At 39.7% G+C, this 22536-nt stretch overlaps 1 protein-coding gene and 1 long non-coding RNA gene across 13 annotated transcripts in view; one reads left to right on the forward strand and one right to left on the reverse strand.

The window, feature by feature from the left end:
* The window catches only part of mfr (ferlin family C2 domain-containing myoferlin misfire), a 90105-nt gene that overhangs the window by 25705 nt on the left and 41864 nt on the right, over positions 1-22536 (forward strand). For 10 of the 12 annotated variants that reach the window (XM_086978768.1, XM_022790513.2, XM_022790511.2 and 7 more), the window contains exons 2-9: positions 1776-1938; positions 5317-5476; positions 8725-8821; positions 9331-9464; positions 14420-14668; positions 14954-15085; positions 15234-15381; positions 15966-16143. In XM_086978768.1, coding sequence (XP_086834894.1) covers positions 1776-1938; positions 5317-5476; positions 8725-8821; positions 9331-9464; positions 14420-14668; positions 14954-15085; positions 15234-15381; positions 15966-16143 — 1261 coding nt within the window. Of the gene's footprint in view, positions 1-1775; positions 1939-5316; positions 5477-8082; positions 8102-8724; positions 8822-9330; positions 9465-14419; positions 14669-14953; positions 15086-15233; positions 15382-15965; positions 16144-22536 lie in introns of those variants that run through there. The other 2 variants (XM_086978772.1, XM_086978773.1) reach the window with 2 other exon arrangements.
* Positions 3463-8774, reverse strand: LOC147757651 (uncharacterized). Its single transcript, XR_015320057.1, has 4 exons — positions 8640-8774; positions 5252-5469; positions 4146-4389; positions 3463-3990 (listed from the first exon to the last, which is right to left on the reverse strand). It is a non-coding gene; the product is annotated as an uncharacterized LOC147757651 (long non-coding RNA).

Below are 22536 nucleotides of genomic sequence, written 5' to 3' on the forward strand. Positions count from 1 at the left end.
TGAAGAAAAATCGATCATATGCTCTTCGACCTGAATGTACATATAAAGGTAGATGAAGACGGGAGAGTTGCGGAAGAGACGCATTGTTTCGATATTGTAATTCTCATTCTTCTGTGATAGGATCTGCTTTATAGCACTCACTTGTAATTGTTCGTGGGAACGATAGGCCGTTCGTGATGGTCCCATAGGACACCTGCCGAAGCTTAATTATTTGATGGCATTTTTCAGTATTTTTTTTTCCTTAAAAATGCTTACTACTATTATTTAGGTAGTACTAGGAAGATTTTGCATGCGGTTACACCAAACATTAATCTTCCCTGAAGTTTGTAAGTTCTAATTGCATTGATCATTTCACTTCATTTCTACACGCTCCACTGTGTGCACACTTTACTCGAAATCCAGAGACGGTAAAGATTCATTTTGCTGCATATGTACTCGCTAACTCCTATGTAGACATCTTATATATGAATCGTATTTGAATCGTAGCCTAACTTTGGAAGGACTGACAGATGGTGGCTTCCTTCTACTCCTAACAATAAATGGAAATCAATGTTTATGGCCTTTACGCTTATTAAGAACTGCTCGTAGGTCAATGCTGCATCAAGTCACCGTGCAGCAATCTATCTTGGTAGAGATTTTGGCTAAGTAAACGTGGGTAACTGAATGAGAACGGGCTAACTATAATAAACTAGCCTCGAATCTAAATTAAACTTTAGAGATAGTAAGTTATTGTAAAATGTCAATTACGCACACTTACTTTCGAACATGTACTCGTTCTTAATATATAATTTTACTACTGTATGCTTTTATTCGTATATTTTATTTAGAGGAATCGTTTTGAACAACCTAGGGATTTTTAAGGTATTTAACATAAACGCTGCTTCGCAATATGTCTACCTTTGTTACTATTATTATTCAAAGATGAGCGTAGCGCGTTTAGGACCTATTGTCTTATATGGACAACATAAATCTTCCCTTCTTCCTACTTATGTAGGCAGCACTTCTACCAGCTCTTACATAACACGATTACAATTTTATAGCAAGTAGTGTTCTAATCATAGAAGCAATTTCATATAACATATCCATATAGAGTTTCGACATATATACGCTAGTTAGTTACCTTTCTGCCTTATCGAGCAACCTAACTGTCGAGCACAAAAGTGGACCAATTTTGAATGCGCTTTTTATTAGAAGATTTCATATTCATAAGATTGATCTTCTGCTAGAGCTTCAACGCACAAACCCATTTTTATTCTCGACTCGGGTTTTCGGCTTACGAGGTTCGACAAAGGCTATCACACCATTACAAAATAGCTGATTGCTTTTTTATTTAACATTGCACTCACTTATTGATTGCTGAATTGCTTATACACACCAAGCATCTTTCGGCGTCAACATGTCAATGTCTTCACTTTGAAGCGTTTAATTAGAGAAAAAATTGCCATATCGCAGGTTTAGTTTAGGGACGACTCATGCATACATGTAACAATTATTAATCAAGAGCCTAGATTGTCGTTGACTCTCTAGTCCCAATAGGTTGTTGTGATTTTTTTTTTCGATATTTTTATACGAGTAGATTTAAAGTGGCACTCTCGTATATCAACACGTCCCTTTCGAGAGTCCTCAATTCTAACAAAATTGAAGAGACGGCCGATGAACGAATTGAATATTCCACTAGGCATGGCCATGCAACTTACAAATACGTCAATATTCAACTTGTACCATCGTCCTGAAATTACATGATGTTGAAACTAGAACCTTATTCCATTTTGCAGGTGTGTCGTATCGGTCAAAGATATGCGCTCTCGGAGTCGATCAGAATGAAGCGCGCTTTGATGAAGTGTTCGAGTGGTCTATGGGCCGGCCTATCGATGCTCACGAGACCCTCGACATTCATTTAATCAACAAAAGCAAATACAACATCGCTGGAGCCAACAGGTTAGCCCAATTATAAAACGGACACCGATGAAATAAACAGTTAAAAGTAAATACACGACTGTTATAAACTATGGTTAATTCAATTTTTCTACGGCAGACCTAAAAATAGTTACTGGCCAGAAAACAAAAAATTATACTTTTTTATGTCCTACACTGTTTCTAGGTGTTGTTTGGAATGTCTGATTGTTCCGGAAGTACATGTTCCTATGTTCAGTAGGCGAACATCTTAATAGCACACCATTACGGAGACGGAATATTATCTCGTTAGAATTTTCCTTGTTAGCATCCATTGATTGTGGATGTCGGCAATAAAAGCTGCGACTGACTTATGTGTGGTTTTTCGATGTCAGGAGGTGAAGCCTATATATATATGTTATGCGTGTCTTTACAATATGTGCATATAGCAAATGGATCTCCCGGCTACAGTATCAAAAAGGCCAAGATCCTATAACGAACGGTTAGTTATTGCACGCAGTAGAAGCTGGTAACTTTAGCGGAATGGGCCGTCCCACTCAAATATAGTATCCATACACTCAAAGCTGTTTAGCCAGTTTTTTTTTTAACTGAATAAAATTGTCAGCTGTTCTTGTAGGGTTGTAGACTTTGAGTACGAGGCACGAGGTTTAGATAGAACTTTCGACTGGCATAGTAATAACGTTTCCGAAGCGCTCAGATGAGTGTTGTTGTACATTTGCACAATAATTCAAATGGAGGCGCACGCGTATTGGATTGTCGAAAAAGTATTGACCGTTTTTCCAACAACAAATGACATTAATACTAACACCTTCTAAATAATATGTGTTAGTATTAATGTCATTTGAAAGCTGAGGTTTGGCAATGGTCGATACGCCAAAATTATCAGAACGTTTTTATTTCGACATCAAATAGAGCATCTTTGACATTAACAATTAAAGCGATCACATGGGTCAAAAATATAGCTAAGTAGATTTCGTGCGAAAAAATTAGTCATTTAACAAAACCAAAACGAAACATTTTTCTTCTCAGAGAGGACTGCGGTTAGGGTTTGAGAGGCCGATTCTTTACGGTTACGTTACTGTCAAGTTCGACAGGCCGAAGATTAAGGTTCGCTGTCCGAACATGAAGCTTTGCTAGACCGTACACAATCACGTTCTGGTAAGAACTGCCCAGATCTTCATTAAACCCTACTATAGATCAATGTTAAAAAGCGGGCTGTAGACTAAATAACGAACGTTGTTATAAATAATTATTTATGACAAATTCTGATATATGGTCATGCCTATCGGCAATGTGACAAAACACAACTGCCGACACTGCTTTACCTGAATGATGCGTTACGCTAACAGAGTTGTTGAAACGATTTCAGAGGCAATTACGTACGACACGTTTTCGACGATATATAGTCTGATGTACGTGTACGCATTTCTAATAAACTCTTGAATTTTCTACTTTTTGTTACTCTCTGACATCGGGCAAGATATATGGACGGGTGCATATATGAAATCGGATGTCCTAAGATGATTATGAAACGTAACTCAATGTAAAACGTAATCTGCTTTGTGCTTGCCTTTGCAGCACGCAAATGCTGTGCTTTATTGCTCAGTAAAAGTTTGATAAAATACAAAACGAAATAGTTAGCTGTCGCGTATAGAATTTAGTTAAAGAATAAATTTCAAACTTGTAAGTATCTCAGACGTTCCGAATATTTAACAGTATTGAAATCTTAAATTTGCCGTACAGCTTCACCTTTTTCTATACCGATCGATATAAAATGCACAATAGTGAATTTTGATTTTTGGAACTTCTTTAACAACGAAGTTCACACTATTAGTATCGATGATATCTATTTTTTTTTTCTATTTAGATGCTAACTTATATATTGCTGCTGCTGCTGCTGCTGTTGCTGCTGCTGCTGCTGCTCCTGCTCCTGCTGCTGCTGCTGCTGCTGCTGCTGTTGCTGCTGCTGCTGCTGCTGTAGAAGTCCGCAGTACGGGAGTTTTTCAAATTTCGAAAAGCGATCTCAGAGCATTTGAGATTTGAACCATTGAAATGAATGAAGGCGGCACCTCGTGACTGTGGTGGATATCAAAAAGACTCTAACTGTAACTTTTCAACAGTACTTTTTATCCTGCCAGGTTAAAAGTTGTTGCACAGTCAGAGTGGTTTAGCTTTGCTCACTAATCGAGATAGCGCAATGCATGGTTCTTTTACCAGTCTTCTCCACTTACCAGGACGGTCATATCAGCCGTAGTCTACAAGCAGACACCACCTGCGCTAGACCACTAAATCGACACCATAAACTACTAGGGCTATATATTCGCTTAGGGTAATATTCCGGCTCGATCGGATCCACAAGCTGATGTTACGGTGTTATGGTGGTCGTACGAGATTTCCTTAGACAACCGAGTGCAAAAATGGGTCGCTGTTGCGACGTGAAAGCCCCCAAAAACAACAGTCCTCACTGAATCCTCACTGAAATCATACAGCATGCGTTCTTACAATTCTTTCATCTTACCGAAATTAACAAATATTATATTTGTATATGCATCACAGCCGAGTGTTGACACCCGTAAACTCCGGGATGAGTTAGTTTCCACCACATCATAATAAACATTATTATTATTATTATTATATTAATTATTATTATTCATCTTGGCATAGGGCCCTTAATGAAACTCAGTTTATCAAGTGGAAAATAATTTCCCTGGAATCTTGAGTAACAGTCTGTGGCGCAGATGGCGAATCCTTCAATGAACATAAAGCTTGTAGCGCGACGTTGACACTGTAAGTTTCGAATATACAACAACTCTTACCTCCGTAAACCACTCCAATTTTTTCATTTTTCGTGGTTCATGACGTGTCGCCTGCTAAGAACCCGGTTGACAAAATTCATGTGATGGTCGCAGATATCAACGAGTACAAACGCTATGTTAAAGATAGGAATCTATTTTGTATATATAACAGGTTATACATAATTAGACCTACCTAGAGATCCGATAAGTATTAAGACGTCGAATGAAAGATATCAGGGGCAACTTGAATTTTGCGAGTACCTTAGACTTAGTGCATTTCAAGCATCGGCTTATCAGAAAATCCATTCATAATTTAGATGTCTCAGTGCATCGAACGATGCAACAGTAACAATCTACACACGCCAGTTGACGGAGCTCAATATTTCCGGGTCGAGATTCGTTCTATTTTACTCGCTTCTTATTGAATAGTCTTCGAATCAAGAGACAGCAACAATTAATTCTTAGTAGAGATCGAGCAATAATATTAAACCTGTATTACACAAACACAGTTGACACAACGCAGAAAATACTTGTGTCCTTACCTTTTCTTTGGACACGGCCCACGCTAAAGTAAATTTTTCTCTTTGTCGATTTCCTAACACTGCAGGAACATTTGGGGTGCATATCGTCTAGTGCTTCAAGAGCTTCTGACCCAAAAACACCTTGTCATCTGCGATGATGCGCTCATCGATCTGCACAATCATCCGACCTCGATCGCGGTCACGCTGGAACTTCACTATGTTGCGCCCAACGATTCCCTCTACCAGGTAAAAACGAAAACAGGCGTTAGCATAGCTGGGAGAACATAGTCTATGTATATATTTTACTTGCAAACGTTTGTCGTTCGACCCAATTGGCGTTTCCCCAAATATTAGGCCGAGTGAGAAAGTTTTTGTTTTTTCGACGTTACAATCTATTGTGATTTTCGAACACATCTTAATCAAAGTAGTATCGTTCGCCATCCAGTTCTCCAAGGCCTCGGTCCTGAAGTTCTTGGTTATGCTGCTCCGATCAAAGTAAGTTGTAGTTAAGGTGATACGCAGCTTATACGTCGAGAGTTTCTCATTGAATGTCACCAAAGTGGTATGCAGTCTAGCGTTGTCATGCAGCAATATCACTTTGCATGTGCTCTCCACCACTGAAGTTTGTTTCTGTAAATTTTGTGCCTCAGACGGGTCAGTTGTTTTGCGTTAACGGTCTCAGTGGTCTTTTCCTGAGATTTCATTAGCTCATTGCATAACGCTGGCCTCAGTCCCATCACACGTCAAGGTACAGCTTTCAACCAAGCATATTTTTCTTGCGGAGTCTAACAATTCTGGTTTCCCTGAAGGGTGTCATAAAAGATCAATATTTCATCGCAGGTAACAACCGCGTATGTGAATAGCTTCTGTCGTACAAGCAATGAAAGGTACATCATTAGGCAATAGCTTTTATCAGTGTCTTTAAGTTCATGGGGGTTCGCTTTCTTTTTTCCTCGATATTTTCTACTGCGTACAAACCATTGACGGTAATTATCTGGGTTATTCCTAGCTGTGCAGAGCTTTCGGGCTGGCACCTTTCCGCCGTATTCCAGTTCAGGAATATCTGCAATTTGTCGTCGTTTGCTTTTTGCAATTGTCCGAAGCCTGATTTCATTTTCAAGTCGAAATTTCTGGTTCTTAGGCGATTAAATGAGCGTTGACGCTTACTGCAAGTTAACGTTTAACTTCGAAAACGTTTTTTTGTGTCGGCAGTACTCTTCCAGCAGAAAAATAGTAAAAAAGGCATCTTTCCAAGCTCTGTCTAAATGCATTCAATCACCATTTCTAATAACAAACAGCTCCACGAGAGAGCAGGGCACCTGGCCAACAGGCAAAAGATTCGTCCTAGCAAGTTTCGGCTAGATAAAATTAGCCGATTCGACGCTGGCGTCATCTGTCAGCTCCAGCGGGAATTTTTTACTCAACCTCATAGTTTAAGGTTACAATACATTGTTTAGGTGTGTTCTTATGCATGGCACTTAAGCGCTAATTTTCTATAAAACTAAAGAGGCAAACCGGATAGTAGATAGGTTTTCGCCACCGTGCCGATGTGAATCTATTCGTAATTAAAAGTAATCCGCTTAGACAAGATTCCAGTCTCTTCTGGTATAATGCTTGAAGACTGCATTGAATATCGAAACAGGTGCTAGGTCTCTGCGTTATACACAGAGCATTATGAAATAACGGCTACTAGTCTACCGACCACCGAAAATTTATATTTTTATATATTTATTACGTTTAATTAATAAGCGGCCCCGCTTCTATGTCATCGTAGTTATGTCCTGTGTGACAAAATATCTGCGAATAGTTCAATGTCTGATTGAGCTCCGAATAAAACTTCAAATATTGTGGCGTATGCTTGTGCTACACCATAGACGATAGACCACATGTACAGACGTGGGTAGGCACATATTGACTCTGAATTTTAATCTCAATATGTTGACCATGCAAAGAAGCAATAGACAAAAGCATAGTATAGAGCGCCAAGCAATCTGCCATCATGCCCCTTTCTTCTCGATTTAGCGAATTTTTCAGATCTAATACATTTCAGATAGCAACACTTAATCCTGTATTAACCGAAACATATATATATATATATGCAAAGCAATGATATATATATATCATTGCTTTTACATTTGTGTACATTGTTCTTGTGTAAGCGGAAGAGATATTGAGCTCTCACGGATAAATTGGAAATGACCAGTCGTAGCTGCTCCTAGCTTAAAGGTGAGATGAAAAATGTCTTTGTACGGACAAGAAGACAGAGATTGTCGTTCAATTGCGTCTTCGATATTCTTATTTCTGGAAGATGGAAGGTAATAGCAGTGGTTGTAGGAAGAAGAGTGTATGTCTTTCCAACAAAAAAACGTCTGCAATAATCCGTCTTTTTTGTCTCTCGAATATTTTGTGAGGTCGTAATCATCAACACACTATTGACTCGTTAATCCATATTGTACACCTTAGGATAATATAATTATTAAATGTGGAATTTCGTTCGATAGTCAGGAAAAAACTTTTATTGCGCCTACATCAATCGTTATTAAATAACTTGATTGCTTTAAATCATCATTCTCATATCTGATAGATGAGTTTACAAGCCCTGTAGGAAGATTGTCGATTTTGGTATATCTCGATGTTATCGACAGGATGTCAATGACTCCTGGCCCTTTATTGTCATCCTTTTCAGAAGGAGCACTAGGAACTTTCTAATCATGTTTGGAATATCCTATGCTCATACTTATTAGCGTCGTTCATTGTTGCTGCTATGTAAATTCAGGTACGGAGAGAGGAATAGTGTATGCGAAAGCCGAAAGAAGGCCGGGTGCGACGTAATCTTCGTACAACAGTTTCTACACCAGCGCATCATCCAATGTTCTGAATACCAGATATTACAGACACGTCTATTAACTAAGAGTTTTCGTAAATATAGGTCTTTTCTGACATCTAAACTCGAAAATAGGGAATATTTGAGCCCTCTATATCATAGCTAGAAGCTGGAGAAGCAAAACACATAGTCTACTCCAAAACGTGAAGATTGGGTAACTGTAAATAAGTAGTTCATTCATTTCGCACTAGCAAAAAATGCCAGACCCAGAATTGCACATTTATATTACGCTTTCTTTGGCCAGCTTTTTAGTCAAATTTAAAAGCTAAATTAGGTGCCACTTGTTTGAATTTATTTGTCGTTTGTCGTTAGGTAAAAACATCTATAACTATCGGGAGTTTCGGGCTGAGCTAGGGGTTAGCTAGTTCGCTTTTGCGGCTAGCCACGTATTTCTAGATTAAATAAATGAATTCTTGAAACATCTTGTTCACAGTTCGCTGCTGTAACGACACCATCACAAGGTCTGAGATTCTCGGCCTTGTTCAAGTTGCTAATTAACCAACTTCCTAAATTTGCGTAACTTACTCGGTTCTTCGGGTCTAGACGTAGCGACCTAATATAGTCTATTCCTATGTACCGGCTGCTCGCTTGGTGGCTATCGCGGATGCAGATGGAGCAAAGCTTGACGGAGCTGGAGAAACAGTATGCAGCGGCGATTCGGAACGCGCAGGCCTCTCAAGGCCATAGCAGCGATACGGACACTGAAAGTGAGTGAACGCGCTAGTATCACTACTACAATGTGGGAGAAGACAACCTTAGGCACAATAATGCGTACAAAATTTTGTGAACTTAGTAATTCAGTAGTAGCTAAACACACATGCATGCGCAATATCCAAACTAATTTATAATCAAGTTTATTTCAGCTAGACCGTATGTTACCACAATGAAATCTACCTACTTTTTGCGTTATTTGATTGCAAATGCCCATAGATAGTAGCGCTTCAAGTGTTAAACGCTGGACGATGGTTGCAGACCCAAACTAAACAGGCACCTGCCGTCGCGACTACAGACATCCGATTCGGCGAATGTAGTTGTCCTAAATATGAACCTCTTGTCTTTCCTTTCCGTGTAATTATCCTGCTAGAGCCGTGAGTTTTTTAATTTGTCGCTCTTGTATTGCGATGCACCAAATCAAGGCGTATTGTGTTTTCTATATACGAAAGCCTGTTCTAGGTAAGAACAGACCTTTATTTTCAATATACTCATTATCTTGCAGGTGCTTGTGAGAAATCGACCTTGTTAAAAAGGATTCGTAAGAAGTCCATGTCGAGCACAGTGCGTAATATCGCTAATATCATCAAACTGAAGTCCAAAACAAGCCGATATTCGCCAGGCGTAAGCGATGACGAGGTCAGTGCAGGGGCCATTTTGCCACAATGTATTTCATGCGGCGTTCGTACTTATATTTGTTCTATTATATATATCTTCATTTAGTGTTTCGTTACTATGATGGTCGTAATGGCACAAATATCAATCGCGGTACAGTCGTCTGTACTTTGATAGGATCGTGCTATGTGAAATAGTCCTGTTGTAGAAGCTGTGGTAACTATCGTGTCCTTCTTTGGTCATCTGGCAATAAGAATTAGGAATCGTAGTTCTGAAAAGGATAACAAACTGAAGGATGAAACGAACGGCAAAAAATTAGGTACATAGGCACACCGTTAAATAAGTGACCAACTTCCAAGTCAGATATGGTAAGTAATTAACGTTTCTTCCTACAAGAAAGTTTTGTAGATTTCAAATACGTAATTCGAGAAAAATATTAGCTGTGACACAAATTTTCACTGCTGAAAATGAGTGGTTCTCTTATAACGAGATTTACACAATTTACATATAGTCACTAAATGGTGTTAAAAAGAGGTATAAAAGAGAACCTTCCATGCAGATACGATTTATGCGTTGCCGATCACCTGAGAGCCTTAAGTTGCTATTGCTCAACCACTACTATCGAGACGGTATATACTTTCTATTTATATGTATATATTACTCAAGATGTTTCCTATCTATAAATCATCTTCGGGAACAGCCCGAATTACTGCGATTTAATTGGAACATCGATTATCAGTAACTTGGTTTGTTGGTTAACTAGAATGCTATTCAGGTCTACATGTCTCCGTTTAGACTATTATTGAAGAAAATCAAGATTTGAGACCAGGCTTAACCTTGGGCCTAATTTCAATCGCCCAATTAATTTAATTATACTAGAATTAGATCATTTATGGGCGATTTTTCTACATTGTGAAATTATTCTCTGTTAGCTAACGGAGCTAGGGAATGAGGAGGACTGTACCTGTCAAGTCGGTCGGAGAAGCTACTTCGAAAAAAAAAACACAGTTGTATTTAACATTGTATAATAGCTTAGCCTGCCGTAGAAATTTATATGGGAATGTGACCACTTCGACAACGAAGACGTTCGTTAACTTAATAGCAAAAAATTTCAAAAAAATCACACATGCATCAAGAAGCTACGTTCTGATCTATGACCATCGACAGCAGGGTTATTGATTTGTAGCCAAATACGTTGACATTAATGCATACGAAGTCGTACGGTTCTATTCTGATCGAATAAAATGCACAATTTATTTAGTTTTCATTCGGGAAGCGAGCAAAAATTCTACTGAAGTCAATTCACTTCACATGTAGATCCGTGTTTAATGAATGGGGTTGAGTGTGAGAAATAAACTTGACAGGCACATCCTTCAGGTTGCACAGTGCAAGATCACAGGCTGCTGCGGCCTTCTATAAAAGTTGAAATAGTGCGTCAGTACTAAACTTGAGTGAAAAACGCAACATGAAAATATAGCTAAGAGCAGCTATATAATCTGTAAATCTTTGCGAACGGAAAGGCGGATTATGGTAACGGCCTGCAAAGATAATTGTTATTTCCGGTTGTTTCACAGCTAGTCATCGACAGTGCTGGCCTTCAGGCGACCCCGATGCTGACACCAAACGTCCTTGCTGGACTTTTTTTGTGACTCAACTTGTATTACATTTTGACAATCATTATTTATATATCCGTCTAGGTTTTTTTAATTTAAGCAAAACAAAGTACGTTGCTTGCTGCAAACGTTGCCTCTGAGTTTGTTGAAAAATTATATAAAGTCATTCTTAAGATGATCGTATTCATCGAATGCCAACGATAAAGCAATGTCCATTAATCTGGCGTCATTTGCGCAAAAATGGAGTCAGGAACAGAACATCACCAAAGAGCAATTGTCGTTCAGTTATAAGATCTTCGTCTGAACGCGGGTGTTTCTGGGTTTTGGCTTACAGACTACGACTGAAGTGTGCTATCAGTGCAATCTTTTCAAAATCTCGACCACTGTTTAATACGAAACTCATCCGAATTTCAACATGATGTCGAACTTGTCGATTTTGAGAAAGCAGGATAACCGGGTTACCGTCAAAGTGTTAGTGAACTATAATGGTGCTCGCTTCAATTGGAAAAAAAAACTAGGCAACGTTTCATACCGTTTGAGTGAATCATACCGAAGAATTAGACGTACACTATACTATTGTACTACGCGGTATTTGTTCTATAAGCGTACAATTGAACTCTGCGTCATGCAGATCAGCATAAGTAGACATTGCTGGAAACGATGTATTAAGTGCCTCGTATGTACAACGCCGCGAAAATCAATAGCCCCATTTTACTGTGTTCGTTTGTCTATGCAGTCGTGGTAACTGCTAAGCGACGACGAGGAAAATGCCCTCGCCACCAACGACAACCTCCTACAATTAAACCCTCTGAATCTATTTAGCCTTTCGTATATCAGCGTAATTCGATGCCTCTGTTACTTAATATCTTCCTTGCCAACAGGTCTGGGTTAAGTCAGACAACTGGCTAAATGGTACCGGCATTGACATATTGTATCGTCTGTACAATGTTTTACTCAAAGCCGCCATAATGGCCTAAATTGAACTATTGCTTAATTCCGATCTGTATTGTTTAGCGTATGCGAGTGCCGACTAGCTCGCGCGACTAGCGTAGCGAGTGAAATTCAAGCAGAATCGATGACGTATGATGACCCACCGAGGGTCCGCCGCGTTCTCATCTGTAAAGCTACTCCATTAATAAATGGGCCGTGACAGCGCAGTGTCAGGAATCTTCTCCCTGACACGGGTTGAGAAATATATAACTACTCATATAGTGCGGTGCCTCGAAATCCTTCGTATGTAGGATACGCGATATCTGTGCTCTATACGGCCATGCAAGGCATGCGATAAACTTTTCCGGAGGAAAACACATTAAGAACAATTCCCTTATTTCACGCTGGAAATGGCTTTGAAAGCTTAATTTTGAATTTTTTGGTATAATATCAAGATTGTAGATCTTCGTCTCCAACGGCGAGTCATTGGCGAATACAAGGGAGCATTTTTCTATCGAATGTATCTGATACAGAAATTAAATACCACCAAAGACAGTACGGTGGGGTCCTTGAAAAGCTTATTTGTCATATGGTAAAATTAATATTAGATCTTACTTGTACGAGAATAGGCATATGTAACACGTTTCAATAAGTTTCGAAGCGTGTTTTTATCGATTTTTTCATTTTACATATATATATATATATATATATAGATAGATATATATAGTTTCAGCCGGAGTGCTCGATTCACGGCTTGATACGAAGCTATTAGGTCAGCAGACGATTAGAATACCCAAAGAACCATTGAACTCACTGATTTTATCCTTTCGGTGGGTGTGAAGTTTCAGTTCAAGTTTCTTTGATAAAACTCCTACCGAGCAGAGCACACAGAAAAAAACAAAACGACTGCTGCATTTAGCAGAAGTACTGTTTCTAAGTAAACTAGACTTCGCTCTACACAGTAAACATCCTTATGGTCAAAAACAAAATCATAATCAAAAAGATGTGCATTTGATATATATAAATGTATGCTTGATGTACAACGTCCGAACCTGGACTTGACAGCCTTTTTGGATGAAAGTATTTGGTTTGTTAACGTCCCTATGTTTGATAAATGGTGTTTAATGCCGTAGACTTTCATTAGTTATGTTATTGGCGTCCATTTAAGCTCACGGAACTTTTTTTTTTGTTTTTATGTATGATTTTATAAAGTATAGCGTATAAAGCTATCTTTATTGCAGAAGGCTATACTGATTTAAGATCGATGAGAAGAGATAGTGGAGAAAAACCTGACGGAGCCTGCATCAGCCTTAGGGCGGACGCGTTTTGTGTCTGTGGTTTAGTAAAAATGGCCTGAATCTAGCTAGTTAAATTGGTTATTCAAGTTGCTCGATATAAGTTGAGAACTAAGCACCTGAAATATATATGAGCCGGTTTATTTGTAATTATAGACCACATCTTTTGCGTCGTAAAGAAGTGTTGCACGCTCTTCATGCAGATATTCCTTATTGTACCAAACAAATCTGGTTACTACACACTGTGTTCAGGCAAAGGGTGCCTCTTGCGCCCCCTTTTGTTCTCTGAAGATAATACTTTTCATACGCATTATGCTCGCAAACTACTAGCCAGGCTAAACTGCTCCTTTTTTTTTAATGGCTAAAAACGTAGATAAGTGGTCCCGTATAACCGTGTACTTGTCCCAAACACGCCTTGTCGTCGACAACGCGCATTGTTACATAATAAACTCTCGCCGTTACCTATTATTTAAACAACTTGTATCGCTACCAAACTCTGAGGTTATTTTTAGTGCCGGCCGGCCAACTGTGCTCTTACTTTATAGTGTTTTTGAAGAGAATGATAGATACACAGAAAGTTTATTATTACTAGACATTATTTTACGTGTCACTGTCCACTGTCAGATACTGAGCGGGGTAAAAGTGGCATGAACTACGGCATATGGAAGATGCATATTCGGTTAGCTTCTAACTGCTAACTAAGTTACTTCTTGGTTTTTGAAACGTGAAATTATTGAAATAGCAGTTATGGATATAGATTGTTTTCTCAAAATGTGTACAACTCGAATGACATAATTGTCAAGACGTACATGTACAGCCAACCATAAACAAGTGACAGTGTGTCTATACGCTGTGCGCCTTGAAGGAACCTATGCTTTCATATACTAGCTTATTTTAGATAGAATTTACCTGATGAATAAATTGAACAGGTAGATTAGAAATAAATAAAAGGCCACTCGGGTTAGGAGACAATTACATTTGGATCTAGATAAATATAATGCAGAGTTACTACAGAAAGATGTTTCAACTACATGCTCCATGGTTGTTATGGGGATCATGTAGCCTATACTATTGTGCTGCTTGTACAACAACTTATTTCTGTATGTTCCGCTTTTTTCTGACCTTTTTTCATGGGACTAAGGCGGAAGGCTGCAGTTTGACAGTTGGAGGGATTATGGGTCCAGCGGGTCCAGTCGGGGGCGCCGAACACTATGCTTCAGCGCATAGTATTTTGAGGCACATGAGTGACAATACCCTACAGATGTGGGCTGCGGGCGGCCGCCTCGGTCCCCACACGGACGATGCGCATGCCATTACAAGTCCCGTCTTCGTTAAGAAAACCCGGCCCGCTGACCTACAGGGAGATGCCCTCAAGGCTCAGGACTTCCAGGTAAATGTAGCTAAAAACTACATATGAATTATTGCTACACACGTACTAATTAGAATCTATAGCACGATGAGAGTCGTGGTCTGTTGTAGTTAATAAAAATAAGACATTGTCCTAATGGGCTTTGTCTCGAGCTAAGGTAATCCATCAATAGACCAAATTGCAGTAATCCCAGTGCCCATAGTATGGCAAAACAAAGCCTGACGGATCCCATAGTCTTGGTCGCTCTTCTCACACTCTTCTCAAAGCGCTGGCATATGTCTACTGTCGCATTTCGTAATTCGACAGATCTGCGTGACTATCATCGAGGCACGTCACCTGGCCGGCTTGAACATGGACCCCGTTGTCTGCGTGCAGGTGGCCGATCAGAGGAAATATACCTCCGTCAAGGAGTCGACAAACTGCCCTTACTACAACGAGGTACTGATTATCAGAACATCCCCGATCTATTTCGTTATAGGGAACAGAATAGTCACTTTTTATTCTCTTTGGGCAAACAATGATAGGAAAGAAGAAACTTACGTAGCCATTACTCTATTCTAACATTATGGCTTTATTTGAATGTCAGTATTTTGTGTTTGACTTCCACTGCGCGGAGGCGGTGCTGTTCGACAAGATGGTCACCCTGACAGCCCTCCACTCGCGCAACATCATCCGCTCGGGTAAAGTTATCGGAAGCTTTAAGCTCGATGTTGCGACGATCTTCCGTCAGCCCGGTGGGTAAATCGCGACTTGGAGCTGGATTTTATTGAATCAGAAAAAAAAAGCATCTCAATTTACTGCAGCCGAAATAAAAGAATTAGGCAGTAAACCTTCGCCACCTTGTTTATCCGGGTCACGAAAAATTTTTAAGCTCGGATTATTGGTATTAGTGCTTTTAGGCGCAACAGTGATTATTTAGTCGACAACGATCCTATGTTCGCCAAAAGGATACAAATGTCATTACTCACCTTAATGCGCTCGATAGCATAGAAGGCATATCAAACTCATGTGTCGGGTTGACCAATACAGTCTCACTTAACTGTTCACAGAATAAGTATCATGGAGCATAAAATAATGTATGTTTGTTTTTTTTTTAGGTACAATTTTCAGTTCCCGTAGCTTTCTATAAAGGCGGACTAAGGTGGACACTTAATAGATAGAAACATGTTTGTATGATCCGTACGGCAGACATGTACATGATTATCTGATTATATTAGCCTACTCGAAAACTAGAAACAACAGTGATAATGCTTCGAGGCTGTTGACGGAGATTGAGTACAATGCCCTTTATTTTGACGATAGTGACCGTCTATTGCAGACCACCAATTTTGGCACAAGTGGGCGGTGCTTACGGATCCCGACGACATGAGCGGTGGACCGAAAGGATACGTCAAGTGTGACGTCGCCGTCGTAGGAAAAGGTGAAGCTGCCAAACCGCCGGCGAGTCAGAGAGGTGGCAACACCGCCAATGCCGAGCAGGACGACGATATCGAAGGGTAGAAGTTCAGTAGAGTCTTTCTAAACCATTCCGCCACATCGCGTTCCACCTATTTTTGTTTTGTTTGCTCAGTCTAGCACCACATAAATGCATGGATATTTTTTTTCATGGTTCAACAGGACGTCGAAAAACTTGTGTGAGAACATTAGGCTGGTGATTCCTGATGAACGATAATTTCTCTAGACCGATGGAAGAACTAATAATTAGGTCATGTAGTTTTTTGCGCCCGTTTTTTATGACGAACGAGCTCTGTTTGAAACAACTACTTATGATCCGGTGTCAGTTCGTCCTAACTGATACCAATAAAGAGAGCATCCCTAGATAAGAAACACTTAGCATTATATCACTTTTTACTGCTCATTGATTTCTTCAAGTTTGCAGAACTTTGATGACTTAACTTTGCTGCCCTAGATCCTCCCGAGGTTACATCTGTATACGGAATCTATTTGATTGTTTGCAGCAAACTGATATGGAACTCTTGACAGGCTGATCACCGTCATGAAGATTCTTACCGGTACTTTCCCAAAAAAATGGATAATACTATCCATTTACTGGTTTTGTCACTCGCTGCTGAAGAAGCTGAACCTCACGAAATGTAGGAACTTTACAGCCAAGACCTTGCTTGTCTTTTTTTTTTTCACAGATGCGCAGGCCCTCTGCGATCTTACTAAAGGTGGAACAGGTTTCAATTGACTAGTTATACAAAATTCCTTACTTATGTTAGATCTTACGGACTACTGTTAGAAGTTGATTGTTTGTGAAGCCAGGCGTATGTAAGCGAGCGTACGATTGCATGGGCCCAAATGTTCTATAGCTGGTTCTACTGCTTGACATAAGAAAGCTTTTGATATAAAAGCTAACTGCACTGTGAAAAATTTTTCGTACCTGAAAAAAAATTATATCCGTCAAATGTACTTATCTGTACGTTATCACTGACTTAAAAATACATTATCGTTTATATACATTCTCGTCGAGCACCCATAAAGCGTATCTCGATAAAAAAGGTCTGCCTATACCCCGCTACTACTTAAGATAATTCCTGTCGAATGACATTTATCGCAGCTTAGGATAGTAACACTGACGCGTTCTTTACCTCGACTCTAAAAATTCAATTCAGGGCTTCCTGTGTCTAGTTGTGCGACCAACTGGTCTCATAACCTCAAGATAAACACTCCACTTCAGTATGTTTGGTTGTAAAATCCTTATAGTTTCAAAATCTCTAGTGGAATACGGATTATATCGGTGTCATCAGCACATGAAAACATAGCATCCTTATTTTCCACTTGGGTACCTGTCAAACAAGTGCATATAATAAATATTTAACGTTCAATATATACGGCAGATCGTTTCCGTGTGTCTCCTATTTCCCTGATTATTTATATATTCTATGTTGTGTACTGTATGGTCCATAAACTGCATCATGGATTTCGTTGCTTTCATATATTCTCCAGATATACGCACAGACTGTTGTTGATTTATTTACCACTTCCATATAACTGGAAGATAAATGCTATTTTTAATCTGCCAGGGGAATACGAATTATTTGAGAAAGGATTATATTAATAATAATTATCATTAGTGAACCGATTGACCATAGTGATCTTGAGTAGATAGAGCTTGTATGTTCGAACAACCTTGATTTACTATCTATTTGTAAATTAGGAAGTCGAAGTAAAGTCATGACGTCTCCTCTTAACCTTTAGCACGAGGCAAGGGTCTACGAGCAGAAAGCACCGTTATTTTCTCGCAAAATAACCTAAATGGTCTTGATTCACGCATTAAAATGTATCGAGATTGCCACGTTCGGCTGTTTTGGACGTTAGTTCTACGAATCATGCAAGGCCATGTCGTAGGTATAAGGAAAAACCTGAAGGACACAGCAAGCCTGAAGGGGCCGCTCAAGGTACCCATGTGATGTCGTCAAGAGACCAGCGCGACGATTATAAGAATTGGATCTTCTAGGTCCCGCGTATAGCTCCGATTTGCAAAAGCAGAGCAAGGAAAAGTATCGAAAATCATCTAGTAGAATTGCAGATATTAGGCGACCTCTCTAAAGCGTCTTTCCAGGCCTGCGTTCGAAGAAATATATAGCTATCCCTTCTAAAACATTTTTTATCCTGCAAAACTTACGTCGTTTACAGCTCAGCCGCGCGCTTAAGTATTATGAGTCCGCCCAGTGGCGATGTGTTTGTATTGTACACACATCGAGTAGGTAGGAGGAAAATATTTCTAATTGAAGCAGAAGAACAGATTAATATTATTGCTAGATATGTGAGGCCATATCGAATAGGATAGATCGTACTGTTCGTCGAACAACTCACAAAGTACATTGGCCTAGTGGATACAGAGAGACTTACATTTGGGAATATCAAGATACGCCAAAGCACGCGCGAACAGCTCCAATGTTATATATATTTTACTGAATTGAAATAACCCGCTTTCAATTTTCGTCGGACCACCGGGGGCTGCTATTTTGACTACACTAGAAAAGAACCGAGCGAAAAAGCAGCAATAACTATTTTCTCGCTTGATCGCCACCAGCAATACACGTTTGGACCAAGCGTCTCACGTATACTATGTAAGTCCGTGCGTTTTGTGATTAATGTCTTTACTTCCGTTGCAAAGGCCGACCTTACGGCAGAACTGCTTTTGCCTCTTACACCCTTGATGGAACTTTCGAGTAAACGAACCAAGCTGTAATTAGCAGAAGATTTCCAGGCGGAGGTCGTGAATTCAGCAAAGGGAAAGTAATCACTCATACGCTTCAGTCTGATCGGGAATCATAGTTAATAAGTCGCCACAAAAAGAGAGCACGATGCCGAAAAAACTGGGATAGAATCGTAGAGGAGAAACTGCCGTCGCAGTATCCCCGTACGATCAAAGCTCAGATGTTAGGACGCACACCGCTTTGCCTGCCAAGTAGGTCGAGTCATTTGGAGTGAAGATGGAAGGTCAGGAAAGGCGGACTGTGTATTACAGCATGTAATGACAATGCCTAAGGAGCAAAGTCCTACAGTATCAAGCTAAGGAATAGCTTCAGCATAGTATAGTTCTGGAACAAACGTCTATGCCGCTCAGAAGACTCACAAGCACACATTAAAATAAGCGAAGTACGAGCAGGAGGGCTAAAGTTTTAACGACTGGTTGCGGAACACGCGAAGCGTAGATACAGCTTGTGTCATAAGCCCTAAGTGTCTAGGCAACCATTACAACAATATATTCGCGTCGCATAGTACCATCTCTTACTTGTCGGCCTATTATCTAAGTGCTCTGTCTCAGAAGGATATAGGTCTTAACAAGTTCAGCTGAAGGAAGATTTCACGGTGCAAGATCTGCGCGAAGCAAGGCAGCGATTCGCGATCAATAGATCCTCGAGTCTGGATAACCTATGGAACGGACAAACCGTTCAAAAAAAGCAGTTCTACTGGTTTCATGTTGGATGAACCTATCCAATGCTTGCTTGAGTGCCAAAAGAAAACCAACGGCATCGAGCGAAGATTTACTGTCGTTGATCCCAAAGGGCGAAAGATTACCAACAGAAGTATCACCCTGGCGAGGTGTAACTAAAACAAACTAATACTTATGAGCTTCTACTAACTCTTCTAACACACCGACTTGTGCCATATCTCGGCTATAAAGAAACATTGCCGGATGAATTTCGGACAAACCGATCGATCGTATCAGCCTGCTCAACATTCTCAGACGATGTTGAAAGCGTATTGTTAAGGAAAGAACAATACTGTGTTTATGAGCTTTCGATGAAAGAACTACTTTGGGCGAAAAGCTTGTACTACGGTTCAATAACATCAATCCGTAGTCTAGACAAACGGGTTTCTCTAGGGAAACTGGCTCTAGTATAATAAACGTCGCATACTGCCACAACGAATAACAAGTAGACACTCATCAGTGAAGTCGTAACATACGCGGATGACTATCCATTATATAAAGATAGCCGATCTGCAATAAGCGCTATCGATTTCAACTAAAATGGCTGCGGCAACTAATACACGGACTAACTAAACTAAAGCAACCGGATATAGTAATAGTCATTCGGTAGCGAAGTCTGATTCACTTTGATCAAGTCGCCTTACATGTGGACAAATTTGCCTATTTGGGAATAACGCTAACTTCAAGCGTGAAATCGTTCAGAATTTACGCCTAAGAGAGGGTACGCAAGAAGCTCTTAGAAGGAATTAAACTGCGAAAAACTATGCGCTACGGATCTTGGATGCCCAGACAAAATCGACAAAAGTGTTCCGAGCCTTGATGGTACGCCACGAACCTGCTGGTCTAAATGTTTGCAGGTTGACCGCCCTCTTCGAAATCTTCGAAGACAGCATGTATTGACTGATGTACTAGGATACCAACAATTTATTAAATACTATGAAAAAAAAATTGGCCGGCGTTACTTCGAGCAAGAGCAACGAAGTCACGAGTATGACGATGTGTCCATGGGAAACCGTTACATCGTGACGAAATGCGCAGTCCATTTACATTGCCCAGCCGGCGGTTACCAAGAGTCAAACATTATCTATTCTTGGAGTATACTGTAAATTTTCTGCCCTCTATATCACGGATGTTAAACGAATGTTGAATAATAACGTCCGTGTTAGTATTAACAATGACCACTTGTTTTTGTATTACATAATTAGCTCAAATCAAAACGTACGACCGACTGATCTATAGAGCATGTGTCTATACCCGGTAAATGCAATCGTATTACACATGCTGTTTTTAGTTTTTGGTCACGAATAACTGGACTTTGTTTCAAAATATTCGCCGCGACGGAGTCGTACTTACAATCTCTAAAAATCAGACTTTCAGTGACCTTTCAAAGCGTCATAAGCTTTATGTTCGTAGCTGGCCTGTGCTTTTATGAGTTCAAGTTCTGTTTCTTTTTGGTAACAACTGGATTGCCTCAGTGCACTGCGATTATAGGAATAAGTCTGATGTTACGTTGTGTCTACTATTCTTATGTAGATTCTACTTCATAGAGCTCAAACCGGACACGAAATTTTAGGACATAAAATTTAAAGTTTCGTTATTCAGTGTAGACAGAACCTCTGCTGAACGACATACTATCCCGTTGAAAACGGACAGGGCCTGTAGAGCTAATAGTGAATCTGTATCCTAAGCATTTTTAATGGAACTATGTAAATTAAGAGTCGTCTTTAAAAGGGGGTTTAGTGGTAGCCGCAAATAGGTATTGGCTGATGCCTGTTGTGCGGCTATTCACGCGTTGATATACGACGATTTAAACGACAGAAACTCTAGTTCCAATGACATTATAATGAAATGCGCGCCGGGTGAAAAAGGTTAGTTTGCAGGCTTATCCGGATAGGGAACGACATTTCACTACAACCCCTCTTCGGACTTATGAGGCTTTGATGATACATGTTCCTATAATGAATCAGTCTGCGTTACAACTACATCAGCATCAGAAAGGCATGGGGCAACTATCATACGGCAGTGTACATAGACATTATTGTAAACATAATCACGAACTAAAGAAGAAAGAAAGGATTTCACTCGCTAAAAATTTGAATTAGGAAACAAAATGTTGTCCAAAAAAGTAGCCTTCACGATATTTGCGCTCCTGTAAACACCAGAAGTCGACTCGTACAATTATTTTCCAATTAAATTACTCTTTTTAATTAAATTCCCAATTGAAAGCTGAAAAGAATCGGCTTTGGTTAAACGACGAAGGCTGAAAGATCAGGGCTATACAGTATCCAACTAAGAAAGTAGCAACTAGGAAAGCTGCTCAATTCGATCGGAGATTTGTATCTATCTTTGTATACTGCAAACTCTCTACAAACTTGTCCCAGAGCTGGTCGAGCCAAGGCGTTAGCAACGCAAGAAAATCCTCTGTTGGGCATGAATACTCGTGATTGCGCCTAAAACTATTTTGCAAACATCCGTACGCTTTTCGCAGCTTGATCTTCCACAACATTCTCGAGCACCTAGCCAGAGGGTAACATTTACAACCTACAATACGACTATACAGTATAATATATCGTTAGGTTTTTGCTAAGTAACAAGTTCCTAAAACCAGAGACGACTATACTTAGGACATATTTGTGTTAGCCCCACGCTAGACGATTCTTTTTTAACAACTACTTATATACCGATATTATAAGAGAGATATTATACAGGGACAACGGTACCGTATTACAAGTAGTTCGATGATATGATCTGCATAAAACGCATATGGCTCGTAGTAACCGTCTACTCCCCAAAAGATATCATGAAATCCGCGTATTGCATATTTAATGACTATGTATGTAGCGATTTACTCATCATTCACACCTCAGTTCGGGGAATAACGGAGTAATATCAGTTTATATATATATATATATATATATATATAAAGGAATTCATTTGCTCAGTA

The sequence above is a fragment of the Varroa destructor genome, unplaced genomic scaffold, assembly GCF_002443255.2.
Source record: "Varroa destructor unplaced genomic scaffold, Vdes_3.0 BEIS01000002.1, whole genome shotgun sequence".
Taxonomy (NCBI): Eukaryota; Metazoa; Arthropoda; class Arachnida; order Mesostigmata; family Varroidae; genus Varroa; species Varroa destructor.